This window comes from Diabrotica undecimpunctata, chromosome 6 (genome assembly GCF_040954645.1).
Source record: "Diabrotica undecimpunctata isolate CICGRU chromosome 6, icDiaUnde3, whole genome shotgun sequence".
Lineage (NCBI taxonomy): Eukaryota > Metazoa > Arthropoda > Insecta > Coleoptera > Chrysomelidae > Diabrotica > Diabrotica undecimpunctata.
Genome location: NC_092808.1, coordinates 107,954,185 through 107,975,004, shown reverse-complemented (window position 1 = coordinate 107,975,004; position 20,820 = coordinate 107,954,185). Strand labels below are relative to the sequence as shown.

At 35.8% G+C, this 20,820-nt stretch overlaps 1 protein-coding gene across 1 annotated transcript in view; it reads left to right on the top strand.

The window, feature by feature from the left end:
* The window catches only part of LOC140443707 (acyl-CoA:lysophosphatidylglycerol acyltransferase 1-like), a 127,960-nt gene that overhangs the window by 84,403 nt on the left and 22,737 nt on the right, over positions 1-20,820 (top strand). The window contains exon 3 of the mRNA XM_072535090.1: positions 9,857-10,071. Within this exon, the coding sequence (XP_072391191.1) occupies positions 9,857-10,071 (215 nt within the window). The remainder of the gene's footprint in view (positions 1-9,856; positions 10,072-20,820) is intronic.

Sequence of the window (20,820 nt, the reverse complement as noted above, 5' to 3'; positions counted from 1 at the left end):
CTGATGAGGCTATATTCACATTAAATGGCGAGGTCATCCATTAAAATTGTAGATACTGGGCAAAAGAAAACCCCAACTGGATGCGGGAACATCATACACAATACCCGCAAAAAGGAAACGTATGGGCTGTAATTGTAAGAAATAGAATCATCAGACCCTACTTTTTCGAAGGTAATTTAAATAGGCAAGCATACCTTCAGTTTTCAAGTGGATATCTCGTACCTACTTTAGTTAATTTATTCCCCAGTACAATTAATCCTGGAGGTTTTGATGAAAGTTTATGGTTTCAAAAGGATGGTGCGCCTCCGCATTATGCTGTAGATGTTCGAAGGTACCTAAAAGAAATTTTTCCGAACAGGTGGATTAGAAGACGTGGACATATTGAATGGCCAGGGAGATCGCCAGACCTCAATCCTTTGGATTATTTTATGTGGAGTCATTTGAAGAATGTTGTTTACAAAACGAAACCTGCAAATATGGAGTTAAGTAAGTAATTTTGACTATAATAAGACTTAATAGTAAGAAGTCGTAAAGAAATAAACAATATTACTCAAGAAACCTTAAACACGGTTCCACAAGAATTTGTACAACGCTTGAGTTACTGTCAAATACAACAAGGGCTACAATTCTAAAATTTAAGATAAAGTCATGTATAATAAGAAATCGGATGGGGGTAGATGGATCACTGGCAACAGACAAAGAAAGGAAACAACTTATATGGTATGGCCATGTTCAAAGAATGCCAGAAACAAGACTACCAAAAATCGCCATGAAATGGATACCACCAAATCGTAACGAGGAAGACCAAAAAGAACATGGAAGGAGGGAATAACAAAGGCAATGAGCTCCCGAGACTTGACCGAAGAACAATGGAATGATAGAAATTCGTGGAAATTAGGCATCGGACAACGACGCAAGACGTTTTGAAACCGATATATATATATATATATATATATATATATATATATATATATATATATATATATATATATATATATATATATATATTACTTTCAAGTTATTTATTATAATTGATTAATATTAGAAATCAATAAAAATTAATTTTCTAAGCGCATATTTTTCAAATTATATCCTTTAGACTCCTAGTATTATACTTTTTTGGAATCAGCTCATTTTTATCAATCTAAAAATGTCCTAAAATACAGGGTGTTACATTTAAAAAAGAGCCGATGACGTTATCACCTTAATGTGTAAATAATAAAATGTTATTGTAAAATGTAGAACAATAAACTTAAAAATCGGCGTGTTTTAGATTTTTTTAAAAAGGCTTTTCATTTGGAAAATATCGAATTTATCCCATACTTTACGGACACACTGTATAGCTTGTGTGTAGTATATTAGGTAAATTGGAATGATTCTCGATTTACTAGAGTGAGGTGGAGAAGGAAGACTACTTTAGTTGGCACTTAAACCTTTAATCCGTGAAAACGACTCCACTAGTTTAATTGCCGTGAGAAAAAAAGTTTATAAATCTTTTATTTGCGTGTGGTTCACAATGGCGAAATATTTGTTACATTTTGCAAATGATTTATACTTCCGGTTTAAAAGTTAAGCTCAAGTATATTACTGTGGCTTTATTGGGGTTTCTATAATTAAATTGGAAGTAACTATTTTAAAGCTAATTTAAATCTTCTACGTAAAAAGTACCACCATTTTTTTTATTTAATTAAAAATAATTTTATTGTCAAAAACACATATCTTAAGAGTCCTGACGATTTTACACATTAGACGGGGCGACCAAACTGATTCGTTTTGTAAGCACTGTTGCCAACTCTATTGTTTTAACAGTAGATTAGTTGTTTTCGCCATTGACACCCCTGATTTCTGTTTTAGTTAGTATTTCTACTAGCTTTTGGTGATGTAGCCAAATTTCAAACTGCGTAAAAAATAATTAATTCCAAATCGCAATAGGTCACAACCAGCGTGTCAAACTTACATTTATATTGATATTTTGTCAAACAAAATAACCTTTTAGGCAAAGTAAAAAAGATAGTTTTAGCAAGCGGTCAAAGTTCGTAATATTATTTCGCTGATTTATTCGGGAAAAAACATTTATATTCAAGACAATGAGCAGTGATACATATTCTGATAAAACTCATCCTAGGAAGAAAAGTTTTAAAAGTTAGACTAAGAAGTTCTTGATTCGTGGTTGGACGTAGACAGATTCAGAAGCTGGCTGCAAACTGGGTGCAGCCAAAAAAGGTGATGTAAATATAGGTTGTTTTATTGCTGAGCGTAACCTCTCTTTTAATATCGCTTCTCATTTGACAAAAACAATATGTAGGTCAAACTGGCAACAGATATATGTTCTCAAAAAAGTTTTCCCGTTGTTTGGCTTTGAATATTTCAAATTATGAATGACGAAAAAAGCTAATCTTATAATATGCCGTATCTCGGTTTGTATTGGTCGTACTACAATTATATAAAAAAAATATTTTGTTTGTGTTTCTAAAATATACAATTCTGATATCTACAGTTTTTTTGGTTAAATGCATATTTTTCGAGTTATTCTCAAAAAACCCTCTAAAAAAGTCGATTTTTTCATCGAGAAACTGTTACTTTCAACCGCGAATAACTCGAAAAATACATATTAGTTTTTTCGAAGAAAATGTAAAAAACATTTTTTTCTTAGAATTACTTTTTCCATCGATTTCGATGGTTAAAATGTAATGAAAAATTTCCCATCCCCCGAGATAGGGTGACAACCACCCCCCACACCCTAGCGGTATTATATAGAAAATGATCCTTCGGCTATTCCCTACCTTCTGTGAAAATTTTAAGTAAATCCATGCTGGAAAAAAAATTGCGAGCCAAAATGCTTCATTTTCTGGACTATAATAGAGCAGCACGGAATTCACGGAGTGCTAAGTATGTTCAAAGAATATAGACGCTTATTCTTTGGTATGTTATAAAAGTAGATACCTACTTTTTGCAAAATAAAACGCAACGGATTGCGACAATTATTTTTATTAACTCATACAAAGTAAACAGAATAAATAAAAAAAAACAAAACAAAAAGGTAATTAAATGAAAAATCATTGACAACACGAATAGTTAAAAAAAAACAACAAATTACAATAATGGTTGAAAATGTTCACAATTTAGTTGAATACATTATATAAATATTTTATTTAAATTTTCTATTTTCAGTAATGAGTTTCCCTAGATCCTGAAAACGGCATCTTCCTCTATAGTGAATATTTTATATTTTAGGAGAATATACCAGGATAATTATTGTAATGTTTTGATATTTCGACTTTCAGTCTGGATTTTCAAACAACTTTATAACTTTATAATAAAACCTAAAATATGTTTATAAAATGTTTACAGTTTCGACTTCCTCGACGTACTTCTGTTTTTAAGTGTTTTTGTAACACTAGATTGACATCAAATTCTAATCTTTTCATATCTACTCTTAGATATGTGTTATGATGTTATTCTTGCATTATAAACAAATTATTCCCTCAGTATTGGTTTCAGAATCATATCACTGTACAATCTTCTGCCATAGTGTGTGACATTTGTTTATCTTGTCTATACAAATTAGTGACGTTAGGTTAGGTGACTTTAGGTAGACTCAAAAGTAAAAACTAGGAGACTATATCAGGACTATGTACTAGCCACGGGTTTAAACTATCTACCAATCCATGTATGATAGTAAATTTCATGAAGTTTTTTCCCAACTTTTAGGATATAATTTGGTGGGGCAGCTACATTTATATAACAAGAGTCACGTCTTAAATTTAGAGACAAATCTTCTAATAAAATTAGTAAATGTTTCGTCAAAAAAATTAAGATAGGTACCTAGTTGCAATTCGAATGGTTCTAAAATACAATCATCCAATATTCCACACCAAATACTTGAACACCACACCAATAGAAAACTCATTTTGAAAATGGTGCCCTTGGATATGTCTGTTTCGCCAACTAAACACAGCTCTTCTGGTAAATGTCGTTTAATTGGTAAACAAAATATCGTAGAACATTATATCGATTAAGTATGGTCTGTAAAAGGAAATATGGCGCTTTTAAGAACGGATATAAAGGAACTAATTAAACCAAAACACATACAAAAGGATACAAACACCAGAAATTACCACAAATGAAGAACTTAATATAAATATACAGGGAGTTCGTAAAATACTCAAAAAGCTGAAGAACAGAAAAGCAGCAGGTAAAGACAGAATATCAAACGAATTACTAAAATATTGTGGAGCAGCAATTACAGAACAATTAACATTAATTAATATAATTATAAAACACAATAAGATACCGGAAGAATGGAGAACGAGCGAACTAATTCTACTATTCAAAAAAGTAGGTAAAAAACAGCCAGACAATTACAGAGGTATAAACGTGTTAAATACTACCCTAAAACATACAACTAAAATTTTACAAGAACTAATGAGTCAGAGGATAAGTTTAGTAGATGAACAACAGGGTTTTAGTAGTAAAATTACTGAAAAATTACTAGACTATAGTAGTCTAGCATTTCTGTGTGTGATTGACTTAAAGAAAGCATATGATAAAATAAGATTCAAAGACGTAATCCATCATCTGTATAACGTATGGTCCTAAAGTTTTGGGAAAAATTTCAAAAGCATATAACTCTGACTACAATAATCTTATATTTTTATTAAATTATTCAACAATTTAACTTAACTATCCTTATTATAAATCAAAATTCAAATGACAGACAAGGGACCATTATTTTCGATTTGCCTAATAATTCCCCTGACACGTTTCATCATCCTTTGGACGACCTCGGCGTCAGTTTCTCTAATTTTTGTATATATGCGGCGTCTTAACTGTTCCTGATTTTGTGCTTCCCATCCGTTATTATAGACTTTCCGACTTAATATTGCCCAGAACTCTTCAATTGGACGAGCCTGAGGTAGGTGTGGGATATTGTCTGCTTTCAGTACAAAGGTAATGTTGTTAGTTTCGTACCAGTCCCTTGCGATCCTCGCGTAATGACATGAAGCAAGATCTGGCCAAAAGACTATTTGATCATTTGCATGATGTGTGTTCACAAACTGAAGCAATTTAGAGAGACATCTTTGAATATAAATATTTGCGTTTAAGGCTTCGCCTCGAACAACACCAATGTAGGGCTGTGAGATAAAGCCAGCCTCAGAAATTGCACACCATACCAAAATTTTGTCGTCAAATTTTTTCTTACTTTTGAATTTTATTTCATCAGGTACATTTTCGTAATCGTTCATGTTAAAATCCATCGTTACCCTTCATCTCAGAGTTGGACAAAATAAAATATTTTTCATCGTCCATCACGATCAACTTGTTGACGAAATGCACTCGCCTTAACGCGCGGCAACATCTCGGAATTTTCTCTAATTGATCCTCTGTGTATTTTGGAGCTTTCCTTCTTTTCCGGTAGATAATATTGTTACTCGATAGGGTCCTGTATACTGTAGTCTTTCCAACATGAAATCTTCTGGCCAGTTTTCGCTGTGAGACCCCAATTTTGTTCTTAGCTGCTTCAATCAGTCTTGCCTCTCTTATATGAACAATATCTCGTTTCGACATTCGCCCAACCATGTTATAAACACCTCGACGAATATCAATTTTATAAGACATTTTGCAGAGCACAAACCAAAATATTCTGCTTTGTTTATTAAATGTCAATAACTGATGACATTTCAATTCCATGGCCTTCTTTGTTAAATGCATTTTGCTTCTCAATCAGACCAGGTGAAATTTTTCCCAAAACTTTAGGACCATACGTTAACAGAGAAGTTCCCTTAATATTATCAAAATTATCGAAAACATCTGCCAAAACAACAAAATGAAAGTCAATCAGACCAGGTGAAATTTTTCCCAAAACTTTAGGACCATTCGTTAATAGAGAAGTTCCCTTAATATTATCAAAATTATCGAAAACATCTGCCAAAACAACAAAATGAAAGTCAGAATACTGAATGGCTTAATACTATATGGCGAAACAGACACATTAACACTGAGATGAAGTCAAGAATTTATAAAACCAGTGTAAGATTTAAAGCCAATAATGACATATATCTCAGAAACAAGACCAGACGCAGCCACAACACAAAGGCTACAGAAACGGCAGAGATGAGAGTACTGAGAAGAATTACAAGAAATACGCTGAGAAATCGAAAGAGAAGTCAAGACATTAGAAGAAAATGTAATGTACAGTGTATAAATGAATGGACACTAAATAGAAAAAAATAATGGAATAACCACATAAGCAGAATGGGGGAGACCCGTGTCGTCAAAATAGAAAGAAATAAGTCACCAATCGGCAGAAGTATCGAATGACCGCGCAAAAGATGGAGTTACAACCTTCCATAGCGATATTAATCCGCCAATGAACAAGCAGAATTGCTTATAAAGAGGAAGAAGAAGAAGTATCTCTATCTAATAAACTGGCATCGTTGCCGGAAAGTCCCGTGGTAAGAGAAATCGAATTCTAGTAAAACTATATTATTCCGAAACAGAAACACGCCGTGTGTTGGTTTCTGTGGTCGCAACAATTAGTTTTGATTTTTTTGCATTTCTGTTTTTGGGATACCAAAAATATAATTTTGCCAATCTGTCATAGAATGCTTTAATAGTTTTATGGTTTGGGTGCCTGATATTCAAATAGTCCGAGATAAGGCTGTGAGAACAAAATTTTTACTGACTTAATGAGAAAAATTTTTATGAATGAGGAACTATAGCTTAATAAAACTTTATTTTGACAAGTGATAGTAAATTACCATAGATATTTTACCATTTTACGAACAATTAAATACAGACATGCATGACGTTACAAAAATACGTTTACTTCGAAAACGATGTACTCTTATTTAGAACAATATACATTTTTTGTGTGAAATTGAGCCTCATTTCACATATGAGGCGTTCAGAACCATAGTGGATCATATCCATAATACATAAGTCAGAGATATTTAGAGTTAAAGTTAACAAGCTCTCCACTATTACATAATACACCTTCTTCTTCCTTTGCCCTATCCGTTTCGGACGTTGGCTATTAACAAGGCTATTTTGACTTTGTTTACGGCACCTCTGAACAGTTCGGTCGATGTTAGTCCGAACCATTGTCGCAGGTTATGCATCCATGAGTGTCGTCTTCTTCCCGGTCCTCTCCTACTGTCGATTCTTCCTTGGACTATTAACTGTAGCAGCCGGTACTTAGTATGCCTCATGACATGTCCGAAGTACTCAAGCTTCCGTTTCTTTACGGTGAAGATTATTTCTTTGCTTTTGCCTATTCTCTGCATTACTTCCACGTTAGTGATGTGGTCTGTCCAGGATATCCGAAGAATACGGCGATATATCCACAGCTCAAAGGATTCTAGTTTCTTCAGGGTGGCTTCCGTTGTGGTCCATGCCTCTGCTCCATAGAACAAGACCGGGAAGACATAACACTTCACCAGTCTTAATTTTAGTTCCATTGAGATTTTGCTCGTGAACCACTTTTTCATATTGTTGAACGCGTTTCGCGCTTTTTCAATTCGAGATCTTATTTCTGTTGACTGGTCCCATTTTGTGTTGACTGTGGTTCCAAGGTATGTGTATGTCTCCACTTGTTCTATTTTTCGGTTGTTTAATGTCAGTTGCATCGGAGGTTGTTGTGTTCTGCTGATGAGCATGCATTTAGTTTTGGTTGTATTGAGTTCTAAACCATATTCTTGACTTGCTGTGTGTATAATACACCAATAAACCTAATCTAAGTGAAAACCTCTTATGTAATATGTTGTTTAAATAATTAAACTATGTGTAATATTAAATAGATAACCTTTTTGGAAGTAACTGGACACTTGAAAAAAATTGGACTTGATCCATTATTACTCTGAAATATTTTATGGAAACAAATGGATTCAAAAACGAAGTATGGCAAAACTGGAATTTTAGTTACAAAAAATAATAACAAATAAAAAAATTATTACAACAATGTTCAATAATAGGTACTCTCACAGCGTAAGTGGCATTAGTTTTAATCATCATAGACCAGTTCATTATCGTCTATGTCGTCTTCTTTACCTTGTTGCTGGATTCGTGAACGGGTTCCTGTGTTGATGCAGATATTTTTAAAATGATAGTGTGTGACTGGTGGCAGATATGGAAGGAGACACAGCATGTCCTTTTTCTTTGCTTCTGTCACGAGTCTAGGTGTGGAGTACAGATGACTTTGATTACCAATGAATTTTGAGACATTTATTTTGGCCATCGGGACAGTAAAAAACGGAAAATCTTCATTCAGCGAAAGTTTGTACTTTAAAGCCCAAGGATCTTCTCTCTCGTACCTCATCTATCTCATTTCTAACCACTTCACAGGTGCTCCATCACTATTTTTTTTTCTATTTACAAGCACATCTTCCATGTTCTTTGTCGACACAATGTCTTCTTCTTCTTCTCGTAGCACTACAACCCGGGGTGGGTTTTGGCTGGCTGCACAACTTGCTTCCATCTTGAACGGTCGTCCATAATAGTTGGGTCAGTGGGTAGCCCCATTGTTCTTAGATCTGACCATATATTGTCTCTCCATCGCATTCATGGACGTCCTAAGTGCCTTTTTCCTGTGGGGGCTTCCTCCCATATTAACTTGGCAAGGCGGTTATTAGGAAGTCTATGGACATGGCCAGCCCATATTAGACGTTGGGATTTAATCTCTTGGACTATATCGCTCGCTCTATACATCTGCTTGACATCAGCACACACAATGTCGCTCCTTTTTATGTTAGTTACTTCGAAAGGCACTGTCAATTTTGAAGTTTTTATTACAAATCCAGTCGTCTGGCCCAAAGATGTGAGAAGATTTTCTGGTAGCCTTTTCAATAACTCCAAAATCTCAGTCGTTTGGCAAAAAGGGGTCGCCAGATAAAAGAAACTTGTGATCTATCTTTCTTATGTTTATGTAAAGATCTTGAACAAGATTTAGTAACGTGGCAGCCACTTTAAAATTTGTTTTGTTCTGTACATGAATCTGAATAGAGTTACGTGGTTATGATTTTTGGCATGTTTTTTCAGATGCATGGTCAATATTGAAGATATTTCCTGAGATCCTCTACCACCAATCTGTTGTTTCGTCCCACACATACACAAAGCCGTTGTTTTTGTTGAAGGAATGAATTACTAGGTTATAGACATACATATTGCTTTTGTAATATGCAATGGACGTAGACAATTTTAGTACATCTCGAATTTGTTGTGCTTTTGCTAGGTGAACATTTTTCTCAACAATAAGTCGATTGCATGTCTCAGGTTCAGTTGCTGTAGCTATTTTTAAGGACAGTTGATCACATTTGGCGCACGTATCTTTCGATGGTATTTTAAAATGTTAATTAAACTTAGTTGTAAATACATGATACCATTGTTTTTTTTCTGAGGTACTTTGCATTCGTTGTTGCATACAGATCATACATTTTTATGATATTTAAATCAGGATTAAGATACTTTCTTTCAGGATTCTTTGTTCTGCTATAAATAATGTCTTCATTTGAATCCATTTTTAATCATAAACGATTACGATAAATACACTGAGCACAATCTGACCAGTCAACTGGACTTGATCCACTCTATCCCGAAACAAGCAAAATTTTGGTTTAGTCATTTAAACACAAACACTTTTTTGATGTCAGTTATGATCCTTTAGCTAATTAATTAATTGTGCTAAACTCTGTATACGGTTAACTACTTTATACCAATTCCTTTGTTATATAACTAATGAAAAATATTGTTTTGGTGCCAAACATAATACAATACGTCATTTTGTGTTACAATTATTTATTTTTTCAATCACCGGTAAACTTCATCTTTCAAACTGTAATCATCTTCTTCTGTCTTTTAGTCGTGGAGTTGGGAGATGACATAGCCCCATGCCTGAACGACAGGACACTTGTGATAGCAAACCACCAGTCAACAGCTGATGTGCCTTTACTCTTTTCTTGCTTCAACCCGAGAAAGCAAGTCTTGCCTAATATCATGTGGATAATGGATAGTGTGTTTAAATATACCAATTTTGGTGTTGTTAGCGTTTTGCATAAGGATTTTTTTATAATGTCGGTAAGTATTTTGTTGCTAAGTAAAAAATTTATTTTCACTGTATTACGTTTTATTTAAAAATTTTCACACGAAAATATATCGATTTGCACGAAAACGCTGTTTGCTACTCTTTCTAAAAATCATCTAGATTTGTGCAACATAACAACTGCTGAACAAGGAAATTTTTACCCTAGCCTCTAATCTGCATGATAGTTTGAGTGCCAGACTTATTCAGTGTCAGATTTATGGGAAGGTCGTGGAACCTTTGAACCAATTCCTGCAAGCAACTTTTATTTGACCGCTGTATACTCGCCTCATATCACTAGTTAGATCACATCCACAAAGGACATGTTTGAAAGTTTCTTACTTCTATTCGCATTTCCTGTACCATGCTTCATTGACTCATTCAAATGGATTAATTTATTTATGACTTTCCACTCACTTTTGAATTTCAATGATTCTGGGCCATCGAGTCTTGCTGTTACAAGGAGTCTGCTATAATCTGTCCCACCTTGACTTTACAGTACAGGTTCTTATGACGAACAGTGATGCCAAATTTTGATGCCAGTGATAACTAAATAACTTAGGAATTAATATTATTGACATTTTGTGGCTGTCAGGGGTTTTTAAACATTTTTTTTTTGAAAAATACCGTTATGTGAACAAAATAAAAATAATTTTGTATAAAATATTTGTATAATAATGTATTAAAGCGCATAAATATGTTAAACCTTAATAAATACGTAGGTACCTACATAAATAATTAAAATATATTTAAACTGTGTATTTTACATTTCTTCTATACTCCCGTCTTCCTCACTTTTACTGCCACTGTCGTCATTAAGGTTTGTTATAACTGGGTCGATATTATCCAGTAAATTATCGATATTTCACATTTGTTTTTCTATGCTAATTACGTGTTGCACGTAATTATTCCATTTTTGCGGTGTAACTTGAAAGTAGGCTTCATGCATTAGATTTTCTACTTGTTCCTTCTTAAAGTTTGTGTTATGTCTTGCCACGAATATTTTTATTTCACTCCATACCAGCTCTATCGGATTTAGCTCACAGTGATATGGAGGTAATCTTAGCAACTTCACATTCTTACTCATTATACTGCGATTTATAATGAGTTACAACGTCCAACAGTTCCTTTCAACGCAACCACTCCTTTATTTCTTCCTTATTGTCAGAATTCTTCGGAATTCTTTCCAACTTCCTGGAGTGATACGGCGCATTATCCATTACTATTACAGTTTTATCGAGAATATTTGGAAGAAGTTTAGTTTTAAACCAATTTTCGAAAAGAGGTCCATCCATTTCGTCATGATAGTCTGCTGTATTTTTCTTTGCTAAAAAAGTTAGTTCGGCTCCATTAATAAAACCATCTTTACTTCCTCCATGCAGGAAAACGAAGTTTACTGCCACGTGCAGTAGAGGGTTTCAAGCCTGTAGTGAGTCCACGAACAAATGCATCTCTATGTGACGATACGGAAGTGTCCTTCCATTCATAATTTACACTGTGACCAATTATTTATTTATTTATTTATTTATCGTATGGCATACAATAAGAACACATATTTAAAAAGCAATATAAAACATTACATGGAGTATTACAAACGAACATCTAATGCATTAATATAGTCTAAAACATTTTCGGTCGCATTCAGGAACTCGTCAAAAACTCCAGGGAACCGTCTTCGGGGGCATTCTTCAACAATGTGACGGACGGTCTGTCGTTGCGCACCACAGTCACACTCCGGAGTAAGGGCTTTTCCCCATTTATGTAAGCTGTCAGCACATCTACCGCTTCTTGTTCTTATTCTGTTTAGCGTTGTCCATGTACTACGGGTCAGTTCAAAGCCTGGCGGTTTCTGATCGATACAGGCCATTTGCTGTGCTTCCTGTGGTGAGTCGCGCTCCCATTGTCTTCTCCAAGCGTTGGTGAGGTCGAAATGTTCCGGATGTAAGGAAGTGGCCCTTAACATGACAGGATGTCTGGAGCGCAGTCTGTTCATTTAGATATCACGCCTATCATGGTGGATGGGTAGTTGATGGTTAGACTGGATTTTTCGATATTCTCTGAGAAGGGAGTGACTTCTTCGTAGTTTCGGCGGTGGAATGTGACTCAGGATGGGAAGCCAATAGTTGGGTGTTGGTCTAATTGTACCTGAAATCATTCGCATTGTCTGGTTTAATTGGGTGTCAATAATCTTCGTGTGTTTGCTATTGAGCCATACTGGGGAAGTATATTCAGCTGTCGAGTATACAAGTCCGATAGCAGATGATCTGAGTACGGAGGCTGAGGACCCCCATGTGGTACCACATAGATTTTGGATTATATTATTTCGCGTTTTCAGTTTTGCTGCCGTTCTTTGTAGGTGTTCTTTAAAACTTAAAGTTCTGTCAAGAGTCACTCCAAGATATTTTGGTGTTGAGTTATGAGTTAGTAGTCTGTCTTCAAAGTGAACGGACAGTTTTTTGTTGGCTTGGGCATTATTTAGATGGAAACAGCACACTTCGGTTTTCGTCGCATTAGGCCGTAGCCTCCATTTGCGAAAGTATTCTCCCATAATGGCAAGGTCATCCGTTAGTATTGTTTCTGTAACTGCCATGTTATTATGTCTTGCTGCAATGGCCCAGTCGTCAGCGTAGCCAAATTTCTGCGAATTTGTCCTAGGTAGGTCCGCGATGTATAAATTAAACAGTAAGGTTGCCAAAACAGATCCCTGTGGCAGTCCATTGCTGAGCTTCATTTGGACACTTTTTGAGTTGCCCATTGTGACTTGGAAAGGTCTGTCGGTGAGCATGCTATCAATGAGTCTAGTTATCTTTTGACACGGGATGGCACGGATTAGTTTGCAGATTAATCCTTGTCTCCAGACGGTGTCGTATGCAGCTGATAGGTCAATGAAAGCAACGGATGTTTTTTGCTTTCTTTGAAAACCTGCTTCAATATGTGTTGTTAGGGATAGGATCTGATCTGTGCAGCTGCGGTTAGGTCTGAACCCTGCTTGCTCAATAGGTATCAATTCAAATATGTTATTACTAATTCTGTTGTAGATTAATCGTTCCAACAGTTTATAGACACCGCTCAGCAGTGCAATCGGTCGTTAGTTTTGAGGCTGATCATGTGCCTTTCCCGGTTTTAATATGGCTATAATGGAGGCCCTTTTTAGTGAGTGGGGGATTTCCCCTGATTTTATCATATCTGTATAGAAATCAACCAGCCATTTCCTAGCATATTTGCCACAGTGGAGTAAAAATTCTGGATGATTTTTATCGAAGCCGGGTGCCTTTCCAGACTTAACTTCTGATATTGCTGAGTTAATTTCTTATAGAGTAAACGCTTCAGAGTATTGAGATGTAAGCGGGCATTCATACTTCAGTATTTTTAGTTCTTGCTTTACTTTGGTGGTGTGGTCACGATCTCTAGGTGCTCTTGAGGTAGCTACAATGTGGGAGGCCACTCTGTTGGGAACTATTGGTACTTTATCTCTAGTTGTGTGTCTGCTACTACCAAGTTTTCTAAGTAAGGACCATGCTTTTCTGCTTGATTTACTAAAGTCTAGTTTTTCCACAGTTTCCATCCATTTTTGTCGTCTGGCTACATCCAAACTGTGCAGTAGTTCGGCCACAATTTCTCGGTCTTGGCTTTCGTTGTATTCTTGATATAATTTCTCACATTTTTCATCCCATCCTGGGACATACTCTTTACGATATCCCCTGGGTATAGTTTTCTTCGCTGTAGAGATAACCGCGCTAACAAATCTCATGTAGTTTTCACGTGTTGGGGTTATCCATCCCAAACATTTGTCCAATCTCTCAGTAAAAGTTGTCCAGTCTGCTTTTTTAAAGTTCCACCTAGGTCGAGGAAAAGATGTTATTATTGGTATTTTGATGCCAACTTCTATTACAACTGGTCTATGTTGGCTATGTGGAAAATCTGGGAGTACTGTACGTGAAGTTGCCAGGGGTTGATTGTTTTCATTTGTGGAGACAAAGCATAGGTCTGGGTTGTATTCTCGTTTCCAGGCTGCAGATCGAAAAGTTCCCTGATCTTTAGCGTCAAAGACTAAATAAGTGTCAACCTCTTCGCTACTACTAATGTGACCAATATTTACCCATGATTCGTCCAAATATACAATATTGTAGTTTTGTTCCCGAAATGTACGAATTTCTCGCAAATATCGATGGCGCCAAGAAATAATTTCGGGTTTTTCTATCAAGATTGACTTTCTGTCCCGTTTTGTGTGCACAAAGCCCATGTCCTTAATAAGTCTATGCAGTGTAGTTCTAGAAAAATTAGGTAGATGTTCGTCTCTATTTACTACTGCTAATAAAGAATGTAATGTTGGGGGTGTACTCTTACGAAAAAAATCATGCACTATTCGACGAATGCTACTCTTTTTTCCTTCATCGTAAGTTTTATCACGCGATAATGAAGTTAGCTTGTTCTTGGATCGTCTCTTTGCTGGTTGTAATCTAAGTGCCGAGGAATATTCTTTTCTTACAGAGTAAATTGTTTTTTCCGACGGTTTCTACTTTCTACTGCCACTGTTTGTACTATTTTTGAAAGTGAATCATATTCTTGATTTACACGATAATTCACCATGTTCACTAATATTTGTTTCTCCTCTAATGACAATACCTTCCCCTGGGGATGTTTCAGAGTACTGTTCTCCATTAATAAATTCAATCGTTATAACACAAAAAAACACAATAATAACTATAGTCAATATGAACTTCAACGAATCAAATGAACTAACTAAAAAATGAACTTACTGAACTAACTAACAATTAATGAACTTCAGCGAATCAAATGAACTAACTAAAAAATGAACTAACTAAAATTAATTTCAAGTTTAGAATTTATACTAAATTTTAATGAAGGTGTAAACACATTATAATGACATTCATTTCAGTGTGGAAATCAGTCGTTAAGAATAACAAAAAACTGCAACAATGAAAAAAATCGTTTTACTACAATGCTATTGACTGTAACGGGTTAGTTTTAATTTAACATTTCGAGGGCCCTACATTTTTAGGACCCTGGTAGGGTTTTGAAGAAAATCGGCATCGCCGCGCTAAAAACTCCCATTAAGATTGCATTGTGTACTGTAAAGTCAAGGAGGGACAGACTATAATTCTTTTCCTTGACATATTTATGAAACTTCTTAAACGTACAACTAAATGAATCATAAATAAAACTGCAACGATGCCACTGGAGAGAGACAAAGTGAGAGAATTTGTCGTTGGAATTATCGGATGTTGTTGTCGTCTGACGGATTACGGACGTCACGGGCAAAGAGGCTCCTACCTTTATCTCTTTCTTGATGGTTACTGGCTAATCATTGACATTAATAAGTCTTACAAAAATTTCTTCAGCAGAAGTAACCAATTCCTTTCCAATAATTATGATTTCTCGGCCGAACTCCTCGTCATGGTTCCAAGGCTCCGTATAACAGGTGTTCGTTCTCCCACAGTTCACTTCTCACAATTACAACAGTATCTTCTTTAGCGGCTGCTTGCACAGTGCTGTCATCATGTGGATGAAGAACTACCTCCTCGTTACCAACTTTGATTACCCTCTTCTTAAAATCCAATTAAAATTCGTGCAAATTTATTACTTTTCCTAATATAAAACCCTCTTCGATGTCAGCAACTATGGCAGTATGGACGAACTTCTTTGTTCCAATTCCTAATTGGATCTGAATTTCTTCATGAATTTTGGTATTTTCACCTGTGACAGCCCGCAGTCAAAACCTCATTGGTAAAAGTTTCTTACGGATGTTTATAATTATCGGGCGTATAATGGTCCTGGTCACTCCGATGTCCACCAACAATGTATAAATTTTACCATTTTTTTTCTCCATCTACATATACACTATCTTCAGGACATTTCAAAGAAGCTATTAGTATTTGACGATCTTTGGGAAGTTCCGTGTCGAAGCTGTTCCCCTAAGGCCTACCCGTTGTTGTACCTAGAGTGCTTACTTGAACGTCGTACGTGTTCGCTCTCATCACAATTACACCAACTTATGGTCTTCGTTTTCTTGGATGCAATTGCTTTCATCAGATTAACGAGCTGGTCAAGTTTATCCTTATCTTCACAGTCCTAACTTTACTGTACCCGCCGTAGCTAATTCATATTCGAGGGCGGTGGAACATCGGCGAGCATCTTGTGACAAGCTAATCGCAATGTTCGGTGCATTTCATGATCACAAAGACCATCAATAAACGTTTAAACAGCTAACTTTTCCACCATGTCTTCAGGAGCTGTTAGATAAGCATACCGCACTAACCGCCCTTCATGCTCCAAGTGTTCATGACCATATCCCAAAGATGACAAGTTGTTCGAAATCATCCCTCTCCTTTTCGGCTATTGTCTAAAGCACATCCAAGGCATTTCCTCGAAAAGCACTAGTCAAGTTTACGGCCTTTTATTTTTCTGATTATCCATTCGCTCTTGCAGCTGTTTTGAACTGTTCATGTAAATATTCCATGACGATTTTCCGTCGAAAGTCGTCATTTTGTCTCTAGTGTAATTGATCGAATTCCTCCGTCTGCTGTCCCTGTTACCCCCATCTTCTTTTAGATCTCTTTTATTTTTTTTAAGATGACATTTCGGCGGCAACTTTGCTTTCCAACGAAGATATTTTATCGTTAATAGAGGAAATCTCAGAAGTGATCTTAGAGATTTACTAATCTCAGAACTTTTTTTCAACTATGTAATCGACGAAATCACATCAGCATTCTTATTCTCAAATAATACTTACTGGAACAAGATTCTTTTCCTTCAGGGCGCCCTTTAGCCGTTGTACTAATTCAGCCTTTTTTTGACAGAATTTAGTTCATTATCTTAAAGTTCGTAAATCGGTCACTTTTAAATCACTGACGCTCGTAGCTATTTTTTACATAATTTATCCACTTTAAAATATCCACTTCTGACAGCAATTTAATGTTTATATTAATTTATTTACAGTCTTTAACATTAACACTAAAAACACAATTAATTTATAACATTTATTTACTTATAATCCGTAAAACCGTACAAATTTATATTTTCGAATGACTTATTTGAATTATAATCACTGTTATATATATGGTTGGCCTATCTTTTCGAATCGCTCCCACAACCCAGTCGAATTCTTTCGACAACCTTAGATCATCGAACGCCGAACTGATATTCGACCAGGCTAAACCATTTAAGGCATGGCTAAACAGTATTCATGATAACAATCGAATGGCTTCTGATATGGAGGTCGAAGCGTCAAATAACGAATTTACTTTTCATTTTATGATTTATTCCCAACAATATATTAAGAAAAGATTACATAATTGTAAACAATATCAACGATCATCTTTGAGTTGTTAGTATATGTTGCACCGACTGTTTTTTATAACAATAATGGCGCTTTTTGCAAATGTTAAAAAAGGATTTAGAAAGGCCTTTAATATAAAGAAAATCGCGATTGATTTAATAATCCTATCACCTTTTTTGGACTCCATTTAAAAAAATGTGCTTTTTAACAAATTGTACCTCATTAGTTGTTTCTTTAATCTCTGTAATCATTAATATTTGTACCTGTGCTGGCAATGACATTGTTAATAAACTATGTTGGACGTGCTCGGTTTAATGATGAGTTCTAATTTGAATATTGCATAAGTTTGTCATCGTCACGTAAACTGGTACGTGTTAAATAAAACATAAAAACAATTTGAATGATGTTACATTTAAACTTTTAATAATAGCACAAACTATTATGTATTTATTACATTAATGTAAGTAATTTTAAGGTAATTGGTGCACATTTAGCTAAAAAGACTTTTTTAATGATATGCAACTGATGTCAAATCTTTATATCCACACAGCCAGTCTACGACTTCACCCATAAGACTCTCAACTATTCTAATTTTTCAGTTTTCTGAGCTGCTTGCTACACATTTTCCAACAACAGACTGTGGTCAGATTCAACATCGGCACCAGGAAAAGTTTTTACAGATTTTACTGCATTCCTGTAATGCTCACTGATGGTTAGGTAGTCAATTTGATTTCTTACGATATTACGAGCTGTATCTGCTGGATATTTCCACGTATATAATCTCCATTTAGGTAGTTTGAAAAAGGTATTCATTATACATAGATTATATTCTTTGCAAAAGTCTGCGAAATAGTCTCCCACTTCATTTCTATCGCCCAGTCCAAAATCTCCAATAATCTTACTTTGTCTGCCTTTTCCTATCTAAGCATTACGGTCACCCATCAGAATGGTGAGATCTCTAGTCTTGAGTTGGTCAGTAACAGTTGTTACATCTGCGTAGAACTTTTCAAGTTCTTCTAGTTCACTTTCCGCTGTCTGTGCATACTCTTTTATTAAATTTATGTTTCTGGGTTTCGCTATCAACTAAATCATTATAACTCGTTCAGATACCTGGCATACAGCGCCAACAGATTTGCTAACCTCTCTAGAGACTATGAATCCTACACCATTACGATGATAATTACTATCTTCTCCTGAATAATATACTTCATGATTATCCATGTTGCATTTGCCAGATCCGGGCCACTCATTTCACTTATACTCAAAATTGATATATGCAGTCTTCTCATCTCATTTATATCATTATGTATTTTTCCAGGTTCATATAAACTCCGCGCCTATTCTATAACTCATTTCATACTAGTTATCAAATTTTACGAAGCGAGAGATTCTTGGCACCCCTGCCCCTGCCCTCATTTAAGAGGCGCCTATACTCAGGGCCATCATTTATTTTCTCAGTCATAAGGATATTCCTGGGAAAAATAGAGTAGTAGTCATTCCCTTGGCTTTTTACACCGCTCTGTACACGCTGTTTAGGTGGTTCCCACCTCACCGGGATTGTTATTTATTGACCGTTCTGCTCTACATAACTTCCACTCAGAGTGAAGTAAAAAAAAGGATACAATTAAGAAAGAGTATGTTAGGGAAAGGGTCGGGGTAGCACTGCCAAGATGAGAGAGCATATGTTGAGATGGAGAAATGTAATTAGGCAAGCCGATCCCTTCTAGGCATAAAGGCAAAGAAAATAATAATGATGATTAAGTTGTCACGACAAAAGTAGTTTCAGAACAAAATTAATAAAAGTACCTGTGTATATTTTATCCCTTTCAATTTTAAATATTAAGTTTTTTTGTTGTTTTATGGCATCGATTAATATATGTAAGGATCCTTAGTAACTGCAAAATGTATCAGTTAAATATTTTTTAATTTAATACAAAAATCAGGGCTGGTGTGTATTGATCCCAGCAGTGTTAAGGTGTGGGATAAATTTATCCCAGTAGTATTATAAACGTGATTCTTCAATTAATTTATATTTTACAGAAAACTATATAGGCTTTAGAAAACGCTGGCAATATCAGTTTATAAAAAAAAACTTTACAAGCCTACCATTTGATCAGTGCGGTCTACTCCGTCCATAACTTTATTAGAAAATATTGGTTCCGATCATGTAAAATCTTTCTTTTCATCATTTCTTTTTATAAAGTTGATTTCAGTTGTATGACAATTGCTAAGAACCAGAACATTCTTCGTATCTTGTCAGAGAAATACAATTAACCTGTTATTCGATACCACGACTTCACTTTCCCCTTTCTAGACTTTGGAACTGAAGTTTTTAATGTTTTGTCTATTTTTTGTGAAGGTTCTAACATCTCAAAAGGTAACTGTTTTAAAAGAGTAGCTAATGTAAAAGATCTATCGATGCATAAAGCAGTAATTCTATTGCGTATAGAACTGCACACGTATTTACAACTCTTTCACCTAATATTCCTGTATCTGTATCTGTAGAGTAGGGAGGGCGAGTTTCACAGCACTTAGGCCACAATTGACCCATTGTGCATGATCCCAGGGAGCTGCCACCCTTAGCTCATTGTCCATCCTGCCATTTCTAGAAAGGTGGACAAGTGACCAGGAGACATCTCTTTTATCTGGGCAGGTGTGGGCCAGGACTCGCCGAACGCGTACTCTCGTATTAGCGATAACTCTGGGCATTCACATAGGACATGCTCTACAGTTTCGTCTTCTCGTTCACACTTCCTACATAGAGGTGTGTCTGCTAGCCCCAGTGTGTGGAGGTGTTTGCTTAGTTGACAATGACCAGCTAAAAAACCAACTGCCAAACGTAGATTCTTCCTGGTCATTCCCAAGTACTTCTTTGATTTTGACTCTTCAAGGTTACTTAGTGTTACCCTGGCAAGTTTACACCCTTTCCCTTCTTCCCATATTTTTACGGTTTGCGTATGGGAGTGACATTTGACAATTTCCGCGATTGTTGTAGTTGACCAACCAAAAAGATCCCCAGGTCCTAAGAGTCTTAGGCCTGCCGCCTTCCTAGATAATTGGTCAGCAATGCGGTTGCCTTTATTCCTATTGTGTCCTTTAACCCTCCTCAGGATGATGGTATTACCATCCGAAGCTTGAGTTAGTGACTCGTGACACTCCATTACTAAACCTCATGTGACATGTGGTCTATTCAAGGTTAGTAGCGCTTGTCTGCTATCTGTGCAGATCATTATAGTTTTCCCTGCTATACCTTTTTGGGTTATCTCTTTTGCGGCTATGGAGATACCAGTCAGTTCTGTGTGAACTACGCTGGCATTTTTGCCCATACCCCACTTTATTCTTAGGTTCAGTGATCTGGAGTATATCCCGCATCCTGAGCCTTCTTTCATTTTGGAGCCATCGGTGTATATGCAATAGGCATTTGCCACGTTTATCTCCATATACT